The sequence below is a fragment of the Capsicum annuum genome, chromosome 5 (assembly GCF_002878395.1).
Source record: "Capsicum annuum cultivar UCD-10X-F1 chromosome 5, UCD10Xv1.1, whole genome shotgun sequence".
In the NCBI taxonomy this organism is placed as follows: domain Eukaryota; kingdom Viridiplantae; phylum Streptophyta; class Magnoliopsida; order Solanales; family Solanaceae; genus Capsicum; species Capsicum annuum.
The window spans coordinates 23856623-23871012 of record NC_061115.1 but is presented as its reverse complement, the minus strand read 5'-3'; the positions used below and the strand labels follow the sequence as shown (position 1 = coordinate 23871012).

Below are 14390 nucleotides of genomic sequence, written 5' to 3'. Positions count from 1 at the left end.
ATATAATATATTATGTGCTAGTGATATTTTACTAATCTTATAAATTTATATAATATATTATGTGCTAGTGATAGTATAGTATTATGATTAATATACAAAACTAATATTGATCGAATTAATTTCAAAATGAGAATTTAACCTCAAATATTGTTTATTAAATTTCTTTCCCAACATGTGTAGTGGTAATTAGTCCTGCAGTACGTGTATTTTCTGTTAATTAACTAATTTTAATAAATTATAGGTTATGTAAGTACATATATTGTATATCCCACTAGTTAATAGTATAATAGTACTAATCCATTTTTCGTCATATCAAAATTTGGTATATATTGAGATATTATATAATTTGTGCTAGTTATATTATAATGTTTATCTTTTTTATATTTTTATTTTGAAGAAAATATGGATACTCCTCTAGTCTTATTTGGATCAATAATCGATCATGACGATATCTGTGCAATTGATAGTGGGACAACACATGCAATATTTAAAGATGAGAAATACTTTTCCCACTTACTCAGAAGAAGAGCAAATGTTACAACAATTGTTGGTAATTCAAAATTGATCGAAGGCTCCGGAAGAGCTATTACATTTCTGCCTAAGGGGACAAAATTAATTATAGAAGATGCATTGTTCTCTTCTAAATCCCTAAGAAACTTATTAAGTTTCAAAGATATTCGCAGAAATGGATATCATGTTGAGACAGTAAATGAAATGAATGCCGAATATCTTGGCATTACAAAGAATGTCTCAGGCCAAAAATAAATGTTGGAGAAATTACCAGCTTTGTCTTCCGACTTATACTATGCCGAAATTAGTGCAATTGAAGCACACTCTATTGTAAACCAGAATTTTACTGATATAAATACATTTGTGCTCTAGCATGATCGAATAGGCCATCCTGGATCAATAATGATGAGACGAATCATTGAAAATTCAAAAGGGCATCCATTAAAGAACCTGAAGATTCTTACACTGGATGAATTTTCATGTGCTGCCTGTTATCAAGACAAATCGATAACTAGACCATCGCCACTGAAAGTTAGCGTCGAATCCCCTCAGTTTCTAAAACGTATACATGTGGATATATGAGGGCCTATTCACCCACCAAGTGGGATATTTAGATATTTTATGGTCCTAATAGACGCATCTTCAAGATAGTCGCATGTGTGCCTCTTGTTATCTCGCAACCTGGCGTTTACGAAATTATTAGCACAAATAATACGATTAAGGGCGCAATTCCCAGATTATCCTATTAAGGATATTCGCCTCGATAATGCTGGAGAATTTACATCTCAAGCTTTTGATGATTATTGTATGTCAGTTGTGATAAAAGTTGAACATCCTGTTGCTCATGTTCATACTCAAAATGGTCTTGCTGAGTCATTTATTAAGAGCCTACAATTGATAGCAGGACCACTGCTTATGAAAATAAATTGTCTACTACTGTTTGGGGTCATGCTATTTTACATGCAGCATCATTTGTTCGTCTCAGGCCAACTCATTATAATAAATAATTCCCGTTTCAATTAGTTCTGGGACATGAGCCAAATATTTTCCATCTACGAATTTTTGAATGTGCTATATATGTGCCAATTGCACCACCTCAGCGTACAAAGATGGGCCCCCAGAGAAGGTTAGGAATATATGTGAGGTTTGAGTCACCCTCTATAATTCGCTACCTTGAACCATTGACGGGAGATTTATTTACTGCTCGATTTGCAGATTATCGATTTGATGAAAAAAAAATTCGTAATTAGGGGGAGAAAAGCGTGAACTTAAAAGAGAAATTACGTGGAAAGTCTCATCATTATCTCATTTTGATCCACGTACCCCTATATGTGAAAGTGAGATTCGGAAGATCATTCACTTACAGAAATTAGCAAATCAAATGCCAGATGCATTTACTGATTTGAAAAGGATAACCAAGTCACATATCCCTGCAGTGAATATGCCTGTCCGAATTGAAGTTCCAAAAGAACTATCTTCTAATGTTATAGCTTCTGAATCCCAAGCACGCCTAAAGCGTGGCAGACCATTGGGTTCAAAGGATAAAAATCCTAGAAAAAGAAGCGCGAAAAATGATAAATATGGTATTATAAAAGATTCTCCTAAAGAGACTCAAAATCTGATTAATCCTGATATTCCTGAAGATATCAGTGAACCCGAGACTCATGTGAATGAAGAACTTTCAATAAGTTCTACTAATAATGAGGTAAATTTAGATCGATCGAAATTTATTGTGGATAATGCTTTTGCATATAATGTTGCACTAAATATCATGCAAGACAATGAGGACCTTGAACCTCTATCTGTCGAAGAATGTCGACGAAGAAAAGATTGGCCAAAATAGTAAGAGGCAATTCAATTTGAATTGAACTCACTTGCTAAACGGGAGGTTTTTGGACCTGTAGTCCAAACCCTAAATAGTGTAAAATCATTTGGCTATAAATGGGTCTTCGTACGTAAAAGAAATGAGAAAAATAAAATTGTAAGATACAAGACACGCCTTGTTGCACAAGGATTTTCTCAAAGACTTGGTATTGATTATAAAGACACATATTCACCTGTAATTGATGGAATAACGTTTAGATACCTCATCGATTTAGCTGTACATGAAAATCTTGAAATCCATCTAATGGATGTGATTACAGCTTATCTTTATGGTTCACTTGATAACGATATTTACATGAAAATCCCAGAAGGATTAAAATTGCCTAAAGCATATAGTTCAAAGTCTTGGGAATTATATTCAATCAGATTACAAAGATCGTTGTATGGTCTAAAACAATCAGGGCGGATGTGGTATAATCGCCTAAGTGAGTACTTGAAAAATGAAGGATACATAAATGATGCTATTTGTCCTTGTATTTTCATTAAGAAAATGGTGTCGGGGTTTGTTATACTCGTTGTTTATATGGATGATATAAATCTCATCGGGACTCCAGAAGAGGTCCAAAAGGCAATTGAATATCTAAAGAAAGAATTCGAAATGAAAGATCATGGAAAAAAAAAACTTTAACTTGGTTTGCAAATTGAACATTTAGCAGACGGAGTATTAATCCACCAAACTTCCTATATCCAGAAGGTATTAAAATATTTTTACATGGAAAAAGCATATCCATTAAGTACTTCAATGGTTGTTCGATCACTTGATGTAAGTAAGGATCCATTCCGACCTCTGAAAGAGGGTGAAGAGATTCTTGGTCCCGAAGTACCATATCTCAATGCTATTGGTGCACTTATGTACCTTGCTAATGCTACAAGGCCGGATATAGCATTTTCTGTTAATTTGCTAGCGAGGTATAGTTTCTTCCCCTACGCGAAGACACTGGAACGGAGTTAAGCATATATTGAGGTACCTAAAAGGGACTGTTGATATGGGTCTATTTTATACTAACAAAGCTTGTTCAGATCTTGTTGGTTATGCAGATGCAGGTTATTTATCTGATCCACATAAAGCACGGTCCCAAACAGGCTATGTATTTACATATGAAGGTACTGCAACATCATGGCGATTGACAAAGCAGTCCATCGTTGTTACTTCTTCTAATCATGCTGAGATAATTGTTATCCATGAAACAAGTAGAGAATGCATATGGCTGAGATCAGTGGTACATTCCATCAAAGAAAGATGTGGTCTGAAGCTTGATATCAAGGTACCTAAAGTCATATTTGAAGATAATGCAGCATGCATAGCTCAACTAAAAGGAAGCTTTATAAAAGGAGATAGAACGAAACACATTTCACCAAAGTTATTCTTCACACACGATCTTCAGAAGAATGGTGATATTAATGTGCAACAGATCCGTTCCTATAACAATCCAACAGATTTATTCACCAAATCTTTACCAACTTCAACCTTTGAGAAGATGGTACATAAGATTGGAATACAAAGACTGAATAAGTTGAATCGGGTTCTTCATCGAGGGGAGTGAGAATATGCGCTATACTCTTTTTTCCTTAACCAAGGTTTTTATCCCATTGGGTTTTTCCTGGTAAGATTTTTAATGAGGCAGCACTCCAATGCGTATTCAAGAAATTTTGCTTTACATGGTCATCTAAGGGGGAGTGTTGCAAAGTGGATGCCCTCTCACTATCTATTTTGTTATAAATGGATAACTAATCAGAATGCATTTGCTCTCCTTTTTAAGTGGACCAATTCTTCACTAATTGAATAATTTATTAGGTAAATTAGGCTATAAATAGCCTCTCTTGTTAAGCATGAAAATGTGCAGAGAATAAGAAAAGATCAATATAAAACTTTCCTCTAGTTTCTATTTCTTACTCTTATATAATTTCATATCAAAAAACAAATATGAGTTTTTCTTTTGATTCCAACTGAAAAGATATAAAGACCGGTTTTTGTTTCCTTTCAAGACGAAGCTTTTCTTGGAAAAAGCAATTGAATGTGTGAAAATTGCATATTAAATATTTATTTCTACTCTAATACTCCCTCCGTTTCAAATTTTCTAATTTAATTTCTCATTTTACTTATCCTTTTTCATTAATCAAGAAGAGACAAATTTTTTTTTATTTTACCCTTTGCATTAATTATTTTTTTTTCAAATTAAAATGTAAACATCATTTAATATGGGCACTATGGTAAACTAATCATGTTATTAATTATTTTTCTTAATTAATGTGTCATCTCAATTTGGGACCGGTAATTTGGGACGGAGAAGTACAATTTGTTCTCTTAAATGTGTATAATTACAACTGTTTCCTCGTGTCCAAATTAAAAAGAGTCGTTCAATATATGAAGGATATTTTGATCAACCAATATATATATATATATATATATATATATATATATCCAAAATAACATATAAATTAAATTATAATGAAAGTTTGAATGTAATTAATTCTAACAGAAAGTGGTAACCTCAAACTCTATTCTGAACCTAATATTACTACTTGTTATATATGTCATGTAACATATATATGTATGTGAAATGTCATTAATGAGAGATAATAGTTAGTAGTCAAATTGAATTTGGACACCAAGAGTTACTTATTCAATTTGGATTTGAAGACCAAAGTTATTTGTGCAATTTGATAACAACCTTAGGGAGTAAGTTTGTTGGTTTATAAATAGCCACCCCTTTTACATTTTTATAGGAATATCAAAGTAGTAAAACAAAAGTACGATTAAATTTTTTTGGGTTCTTGATTTTTGGTTTTCTAAATTCTAAATCAAACCAAAATAAGAATATGAGTACATTCAAGTTATTCAGTCCCTTATGATTGTTTTACAGAGGGGCTAAACTGATCTGGATGTTTTCTCACAACACAAACTCGAAAAGAAAGTAAAACGATTATTCTTCCCATATCATCATATTATATACTTTGTTAACTCTTTTACTCCAACACCAAAAAAACAATTAATTTGGTACTGAATTAAAACAATTAATTTTGTCCCGAATTTATGTAGTGAACTCTGCAATCCCTCTAAAATCACTAGTATTGTCGTGTATTATATTTCAATAAGTTGTCCAAATGATACATACATAACCTAATGAGTGAAAGCAAATTGCAGAACTTTGAGAGTATACTAGTATTGTTCAGGTACATAGCTGAGAAGGTCAACAGCGTTTTATGAATGCGAGAATAGAAAAACTGAATCCATCGAGTTTAAATTATGAATCCGTGTCTCTAAAGGTTGGTTAGATGTTTCCAGATGTGTCTTTAAACAACTATAAGTCGTGTTGAATTTTGTTGGTCTCCCAAGTAATGTTTTCTTTTAAATATGAATAATGTTAGTATTAGTTATGCTAAGATCCTTATATATTGTTTGGTTTAGCGTATTACAAATAACATGCACTGCATAACCTTTTAAAAAATTATTTGTCTACAAAAATTCTCTCCACAAACATAGTGGAAATTGTGTGGAAAAGGTTTTAAAGGTCAATTGAGTCTTAACTATGCTAATGCATATTAATACTCAATGCTAATGCGCGCCTTTTTTTTTCCAAATGCACTCTACAAACAACCCCTTAAGATAATACAGAAGCATTGTTTGATCAAAACGAAACTGGAAAAGTTTAAATTGCTGAGACATGAATTAGGAACAAATTGTGCAAGAGCTCATAATCAAATAATAGTTGCTTTGCCAAGGATCCACCTTTTAAGTTACAAAACTAATGAAAGAAAATCTGTCCATATTGGAGTACGCATCATTAGCCATTGTCAACTCAGTCACCAAACTGATATCAGATAACATTGAAGTTCAAATTTTTAATAATACTTGTAAGAGGCTATTTTAAGTTACTAGGAAACATCGAACATAGTAACCACCAGTAAGACTTTTGCGTCCTCGCATGAAAAATGCACAAGATGGTGCCATAAAATTTGACTTTCTTACGATACCGTTGTGCCAGCGAGTTCAAGTCGTGCTACTGCCTCGTTGATAGCATCGATGATGTTCATTTTACCCCTAGTCACAACCTCGTCGATTGGAGTCCTCTCATGGCTAAAACGACAGAAAAACAAAATTCAGGGAAGAGAAGAATCACAAGCAGAAGCAGCAAAAACATACTTGATCTGCAAATCTGTAAAGTTAAAATACAGCACCTATTCAAGGCTGAGACATTGGCACCAGCAAGGATTAAGCTCTTCACTACCTGACAAGCCGTCATATCAGTTACAGGATGCTAGGGACTTGAATCCAAGATTAAAGCCAAATTTACCTCAATATGTCCGTTTAGGCAAGCCCAATGAAGAGGTGTATTTTTCTCCACATTGGAAGCATTTACATCCTGTTACCAAGAATTAGATAAATCACGTTTCATCACTCAATGTGTATCTAATCATATCAAAGAATAAGAGAAGTTAAAGATCCACCGCAAAGAGAATAAATTTTGATAGTCAGATAGGCCCCCGATGTCCGATTAAAAGTTTACAAAAAAAAAACTTTTGCCCAATAATCAGAAATGCACTCGTATGTACAACACAGTTTTCTTCAGCGAAAAGGATACTGAGGATTAGTCGTTAAATAGGCTGTTAGATCATATCAACAAGACTGTAAACCAGCAGGCAGTAAATATGTCAGATATCTATAATGCAAATAAGTGGGGCAGTTGACTCACCGCTCCATTACGAATAAGATATTCTACGATGCTACGATGCCCATTTGCTGAAGCCATATGAAGTGCTGCAAAAATTAAATAGCCAAAGCAAGAAGTTAGTTCAGAATGCCATATTAGGAGCCTTTCTTTTTTATAAGGACTGCATATCATGTTGGAAATCTATTAGTTGGCAGAACATATAATAAAAAACTTAAGGACTTCAAGGTTCAGCAGATACTCAACTGACCACAAAAAATTCTTCATATTAGTAATCAAATATTTCTGGTTACATATGTAGTTCAAGAATTATTACCTCAGGTATGGTAGATATTAATTCAACTATACCAAAATCCAAGATGTGGCCCACGGGTTATTGAAGTGGATGAAAACTAAGGATAACCACAAATATAAAAAATGTAAAGTGATTTCTTCTCATCTGCCTAAACTTTCGTAGGCAGAATTACCCGTACCTGCGCTGGTGGGAGGTAGAAGGTACCCAATGGAATAACCGACCCATGCACAAGCTTTGCTTGGATACCACTGTTACTCGAAATTAATACAACTCAACTCAACCAAGGTAGCAGCTACCGAGCTTATGACAGTTGGTTTGCCTGTATCAGACTTGCCATCCAAATGAATAGACACCCAAAAGGGCGGGGTCTCAAAATTCAAATATTTGAAAGATGGGGTCAGAATTTGTTAAACCAGCTGGTCATTGATTTTTTGGCTTACGACGATCAAGAAAACTTGATGTCATAAGTAGGAACTCCAGCTGCTGCACTATTGTGACTATGTTGTCATTATTGCCAAGGGAAAAGGGCTATCTTTATGGAGAAGTCACAACTTTGAGAAAAAAACAACATAATGGAAAATTGTCCACCTATTCGTGAAATTATTGGAAGTTTGTGTGGATTTTGCCTTTAGGCTTCTGAAATTCACATTTTATATACATGCAACAACAACAACAACAACAAACCCAGCATATTCCCACTTAGCGGGGTCTGGGGGTAGAATGTACGCAGTCCATACCACTACCTCCGAAGAAGTAGAGAGGTTGTTTCCGATAGATCCCCAGCTCAAGACAAAGGACCATAGTCAAACGTCGCATTTTATATACATGCAATTTAAGATTTATTTTTTTTTGGAAAATAGTAACTTCATGCAATTTAAGAATTATATAACACTATTTTCCTAAATATTTTACTTTAGAAATAAGTTAATCCCCCCCCCCCCCCCCCCCCCCCCAAACAAAACCCTATAGTTATCAAGCATTCCCTTCTCATTGCACTGATGAAGCCAATGTTAGGGCTCTCTTTTAACAGGTTGGGCAGGCGGTTCCGTGGGCCGACCCAGACCTTTTGCCCTGTATATTAGTAGTACAAGAGTAGAAGAACCATGTGGGATAATATTTACACTTGCAACGCTTGAATGTACTTGTTTGGCTTTGCAGAGGAGGAAGATAGAAGTACAAGTCGTACTACAAATTCATTGCAAGTGAATTGGTTTAGTTATCAAGCATTTCCTGATCATTGCATTAATAAAGCCAATGTAAAAGGTGGGCTTTGGTATAGTGGTCAGAACGTAGCACGTGATGTGTTAGTTAGGCACGTCACGGGTCTGAACCATGTTGCAAATAAACAACTGGTACTTAAGTAGAAAAGGGTAGAGGAGCGGACCCATTATCCATCGAGTTTCTAACCATGCGCCGTTGGCCCTCGGGGATTTCTCGATTATAAAAAATACGTTTACAATATGTTAAAGACACATCGATAAAGACTAAATCATAAGCATTGTGTTTAATGAAATTTTTAGAGTTGAACAACTAATTTCATGGTTTCTCAAGAGTTACTTCCACTATAGAAAAGAAACATACAAAGTTTTTGGTACTTTCAAATGTGTGATTTAAGATAATTCTCCACATATAAAGAAAAGAGCAGCTCAGTGCACTAAAGCTTCCGCTATGCGCGGTGTTCAGAGAAGGGCCCCATCACAAGGGTGTATCGTACGCAGCCTTGCCTTGCATTTCTACTAGAGGCTGTTTCCAAGGCTTGAAACCGTGACCTCCTGGTCACATGGCAGCAACTTTACCAGTTACTCCAAGGGTCCTCTTCATAATTCTCCACATATACGACCAGATAATCACAAGGAAAGCATGATATATGGTTGATTGGTTATTCATAATTTAGAAGTAAAAAACTTGAATTCTTTCTAGCATTTTTCTTAAGAGTGTCATGTGATGGTGGGCTATTGACTCCATTCGCCCGCCTGATTGGCCTTTACTGGAGCAAGAGACACTTCAAAATGATTAGCTGATTTGGAGTTTTCCCAACCTTCCGCAATGAAACCAACAATAATGACCTGGATTTGTGACGCATTAATAAGAGGACATTGTGGGCAGCTTCATTGCGGAAGGTCAGGAAGACTCCAAATCAAGTAACCATTTTGAAGTGCCTCCGGTTCCAGTAAAGGCCAATCGGGCATGGTGAATGGAGCCACTAGCCCACTATGACGTGAGACTCTTAACTAGTCGTTTGGGGTCTTAGTATTCATGTCAATCAGAGAACTGGACCTAAGCCAATGGTAACTCACAAGGCATCTCAAGCATGTCTTGAAAATGAATATGTTCTACTGAGAAATGATTGGGGTCCTTATACGCTAATTCTGAAGGGCCGAATCATTTTATGTAGTGGTATAGAAGGACCATAGGCACTTTTATCTTGATAATATAATTTGTGGGAAGTTCCAATTTGATATAATGATTCTGCAGTTTTCGTCCTTGCTAACTTTTTCCTTTAAGTAACCATAGGACAGGACGTGGCTTTCCAGTTTTGTTTTGTTGTTGTAACATGGTGCTATTGATTATTGGAGATACTACAGTCTTGTCTTTTGGTCTTGTAAAAATCTAAGGACTAGACCTCTGGTGCGTGGACACTATAACATGGGAGCCCAACATCAAGTAAACGAAGAACCGGATGGGTGTGAATCTAATACCGTAATAAAAATGGACCTTGGTTTTATGTTGCCCACACACTGTTTTATTTTGAACATAATGGGCCTAATATATTTAAATCCAGTTTGTGAAGAAAGCCAATTGCACCTTTTGTTTATATAAACCTAACCTTGCCAGCTTTGTAATGTGTCTTGTCTCCTCCAGTAATAGAGGTAATCTCTATTTGTTCTAGAAATCGTTCAGCAATTCTACTTAAAAGGCATAAAACTTAAATTGAACTTTCATCATAAAGGTTATACTTTACACGATATTGGCATTTGCTCAACTGTCAACCCAAAAGTTTTTCCAAATTGTAAAACAACTAATCCCAACCCTCGAATAAAAAGAAATGAAGAAATTGCCAAGTTGATCTCCAAGACCATGATAAACTTCAGGTCTATTGGGAAAAAATTCCCTACATTAATCCTCAAGTAACCCATCTTATTCTTGCAAACCTGTCTTTCTTTAAACAATCCACCTTAAACTTTAATTTGAGATGGTCACATGCTTCGACACAATACTAGAGAAGGCAAAGATCATGAGTTCAAATCACACTGCCACCCAAAAGTCAAAAACATATTTCCATGTCTTTGGCCATGAAAAAGAATCATGCCCACACATGAGGGGGGTGTTGAGACTTGAGACTTAACATACATATTACAACAACATACCCAGTGAAATCCCACAAGCGGGGTCCCGGGGGATAGAGTGTCACAGACCTTACCACTACCTCGAAAGTAGAGAAGGCTGTTTCGGGAGGACCCTAGATTCGAGTACAATAAATCAAAGTAAGTATGAAAAGGGAAGGTGGTGAAGGAAACATAGCAACAAATACAGGAACCGTAACAACAACAAAATAGTGCAATAACTAAAACACATGAAAAACATACGATGATAGAAATCAAAAGCAAGACACTACAAGAATGAAGCTACAACAACAACAACAAAAAACCCAGTGTATTCCCACAGCGTCGGGTCTGGGGAGGAAAAATGTACGGAGTCCATACCGCTACCTCCGAAGAAGTAGAGAGGTTGTTTCCGATAGACCCCCAGCTCAAGATAAAGGATAATAAACAAGGGGATGGAAGACATAACCAAAATAAAGAACAGGAAATAATAGAATAAAATCACTGAAATATGAAATACGGGAAAGTAGAGCAACACGGAATAAGAAAAGTAGGAACTAAGCAATAGAAAATACGACACCCACCTAGTAGTGACATACACTCACATACCAAAGACACCTATGTACATTGTCCTATGATTACTAAATCCGGCTACACAAGAACTCTCCTTACTGCTAGCTACAACCCACACACTAATACTAACCTTCTACCCTAATCCTCGACCTCCACGCCTTCCTATCTAGGGTCATGTCCTCAGTAAGCTGAAACTGCTCCAAGTCAAGTCTAATCACCTCCCTCCAGTATTTCTTCGGCCTACCTCTTCTCCTCCTGAAGCCATCCAACGCTAGCCTCTCATACCTCCGAACCGGGGCATCCGCGCCCCTACTCATCACATGCCCAAACCATCTCAGGATGGTTTGGGTAAGACACTACAAGAATAGAACTAATACTACGACAGACACTACCAAGCCTAAGCACATCAGGAAGCAAGATAACACTCCACAAACCACTGATTAAAAGTGTTCTCTCTAACTACTTAAACTTTTAAATAAGATGGTCACACACTTCAACATTATTGATATTCTCAGCTTGAGTAACCATCAAATGATCAAATAAGGCATTTGAGAAGTATGGAGGGATGTATTCTCAAATAGGGTGTCATTTTAAAAAAAATTAACCTGTTCGGCCCTCAGAATCCTTTGAACCAAGAGAAACACCAGAAGATGCTAAGCTCATGACATCATCCAAATCATCATACCTGGCAGCCTGTTAACAAAGAACAAGTGATTGAGAGATCAAGAGCATTAAGTCGAGTGAAAAAACCTACGCTACTTGGGTGCAGATTGAATGTATAACCTTATTTACATAAAATTGGAATTTATAGAAGTTCAAAGTTAGGCAGACTTCTATGTCTACTACAGTAATTATGTTATTTTTCAGGCAGCTGTAAATCAAGCTGCGGGCATATCACGGTCAACATAAAGCAGACACATAAGTTAACTTGAGGTACCTCAAGCAAGGCTTCAATAGATTCAGACGTCGTTCCAGAAGGAATCTGATCCACTATAAACCCATCAGCTCCCATTCCTATCAATTTCAAAACAACTTTTTTGTGTGATTAAAGAGACCAGCAGAGAGAAAACAGATCTACAAGCTACTCTTACCACTTCCTTTCATTTTTTTATATGCCTTAGTCCGGACGTTCACCACAGATGATGACACTTACCGTATCAGCATTTGGATCAAAACAATATCAACCAACTACACCTAGATTCCGAAATAGTTGGCACTGAAACAATTAATCCCCTGTATTCATTTATCCTTTCCATTTATTCAGGTCCATTTCCTCTGTAGCCACAAATCTACCATGGTCTCACTAGACTTAAGAATTCAGAGCATAGGCAGACTGTTTTCTTTTTGTTTTTTGGAACATTAAAATGTGCAAATTCCAAGGCAGACCTTTTTGAGGCAACTTGGTCGAACATGTCGATACTTTTACTACCCACCTGCCCAACCAATAAGTAGTAGACAAATTGGAAAACTAACTTAGGTATTTGGTACTTTGGTTACAAGGAGAGATAACAATCTCAGGATAAACGTAGGAGATTATTTTCCATTTGATTGAACCTTTTATTGCAGTATAAGTAATCCCATGATTATTTAAACCACAAGTGTGTTATTCTTCTTATACCACTATCAATATGGACAGTGACAAAGCCAAAATTTTCACTAAGGGGATACAAAATTATGAAGAAGTAAACACACAAAGAAGCCAAAGACGGTTCAATATCTACTAAACATACATAAAAGAATAATTTTAACCATGTATAAAACCCACTTAGTCATACCGGTCTCTGCCCGTGAATATGAATGACAATATAAGGATTAACAAAATCCTGATGATAAGACAAGAAAATGACATATATCCTTCTCTAGAACTCTTCTTCCAAAGTCATTTAAGTTAAAAATTGAATATAAAAGTTCTTCTGGTAAAACAAAACACATGATTCAAATTATACCAGGTAAACACATTTTTAGGTCCCTGTCCTCGAGCCGAAGGTCTACAGGAAACAGCCTCTCTACCTCTTAGGTAGATGTAAGGTCTGCCTACTCTCTACCCTCCCCATACCCCACTTATGGGATTATACAGTGTATGTTGTTGTTGTTGTATATCACATTTTAGTCCAATGAACCAAAAATTTAACAATAAAAGTACACTCGCTAATTGATCTCGTTATTATCTAATCTTCTAAATCCCCACTCTGTAATGTCACTAAACCAGTTCACAAACCAAACATCAGTACTTCAACTCTTCAACAACAAGTCCATCGGACATGGTTTAAGATGTATTATTGAAGCACAGCCCGATAAACTAAAGTGCAAAATCAGAGAAGTGTCTCACCACAAACGTCATGGTTGCTTTGATATTTACAACAGTTAGCATACCTGTGTGGTAAGTGTGGCAGCAAAAGAGGCTTGACGCGCCGCCGCGGTGATTAACTGATGAATATATCAGAGCACAAAAAAACCCCTTGCTCACACTATTTAGGGGCCTTTGGTTGGTACGCTGGAGAGATGGAGAAAAATGAGCCAGAAGCCCTTGCAAGTTTCCAATTAAAACAAGGGGACAAGTAGAGGCCTTACAAGTTTCCAATTAAAAAAAGGGATAAGTGGTCCCACAAATTTGCATCTCAAAAACACTAAGTACCTTAATAATAATTGGAATAATTGTTGGTTAACTATATTAATTATCTGAACAATTTTGCGCAATTATTGAACAATTTCTCTCAGTTATCGAATAACTACGCCTAGTTGTTGAACAACTTGCGCAATTGTTGAAAAACTTTTTTGAGGTTTTTTTTAAGTTTTTCCGTTCCAACAACTTGTCCCCAGTTGTTGAACAACTTTGGTGGTTGTTCGACAACTGCGCCTAGTTGTCGAACAACTACCAAAATTGTTCTACAATTGCGACAAGTTGTTGGAACGGAAAAACTTAAAAAAAAAAACTCAAAAAAGTTTTATCCATCCCACCTAATTTAAAAAATTTGGAGGACTTCCACTTAATTAGACAACTTGTGAGTCCTTTTTAATTCAAAGTCCCGCGCTGGATGTGTTTGGTTGAGTACAAAATTTAGAGTATCTTATTTAATTAGTTTCATAAGTTTCAAACTTAACCTTATAATTAAAAGTTTGATACCAACTATTTCA

General features: G+C 35.9%; 1 protein-coding gene across 1 annotated transcript; it reads right to left on the bottom strand.

Moving 5' to 3' along the window:
• Window positions 1–6064: 6064 nt before the first annotated feature.
• On the bottom strand, window positions 6065–13862 carry LOC107870449 (ankyrin repeat domain-containing protein 54). The gene is made up of 7 exons (XM_016716982.2): window positions 13629–13862; window positions 12193–12269; window positions 11861–11948; window positions 7089–7153; window positions 6690–6758; window positions 6574–6623; window positions 6065–6472 (listed from the first exon to the last, which is right to left on the bottom strand). Exons 2-7 carry the CDS (start codon window positions 12265–12267, stop codon window positions 6361–6363), a joined length of 459 nt encoding a protein of 152 aa, XP_016572468.2. The 5' UTR covers window positions 12268–12269; window positions 13629–13862; the 3' UTR covers window positions 6065–6360.
• Window positions 13863–14390: the final 528 nt, after the last annotated feature.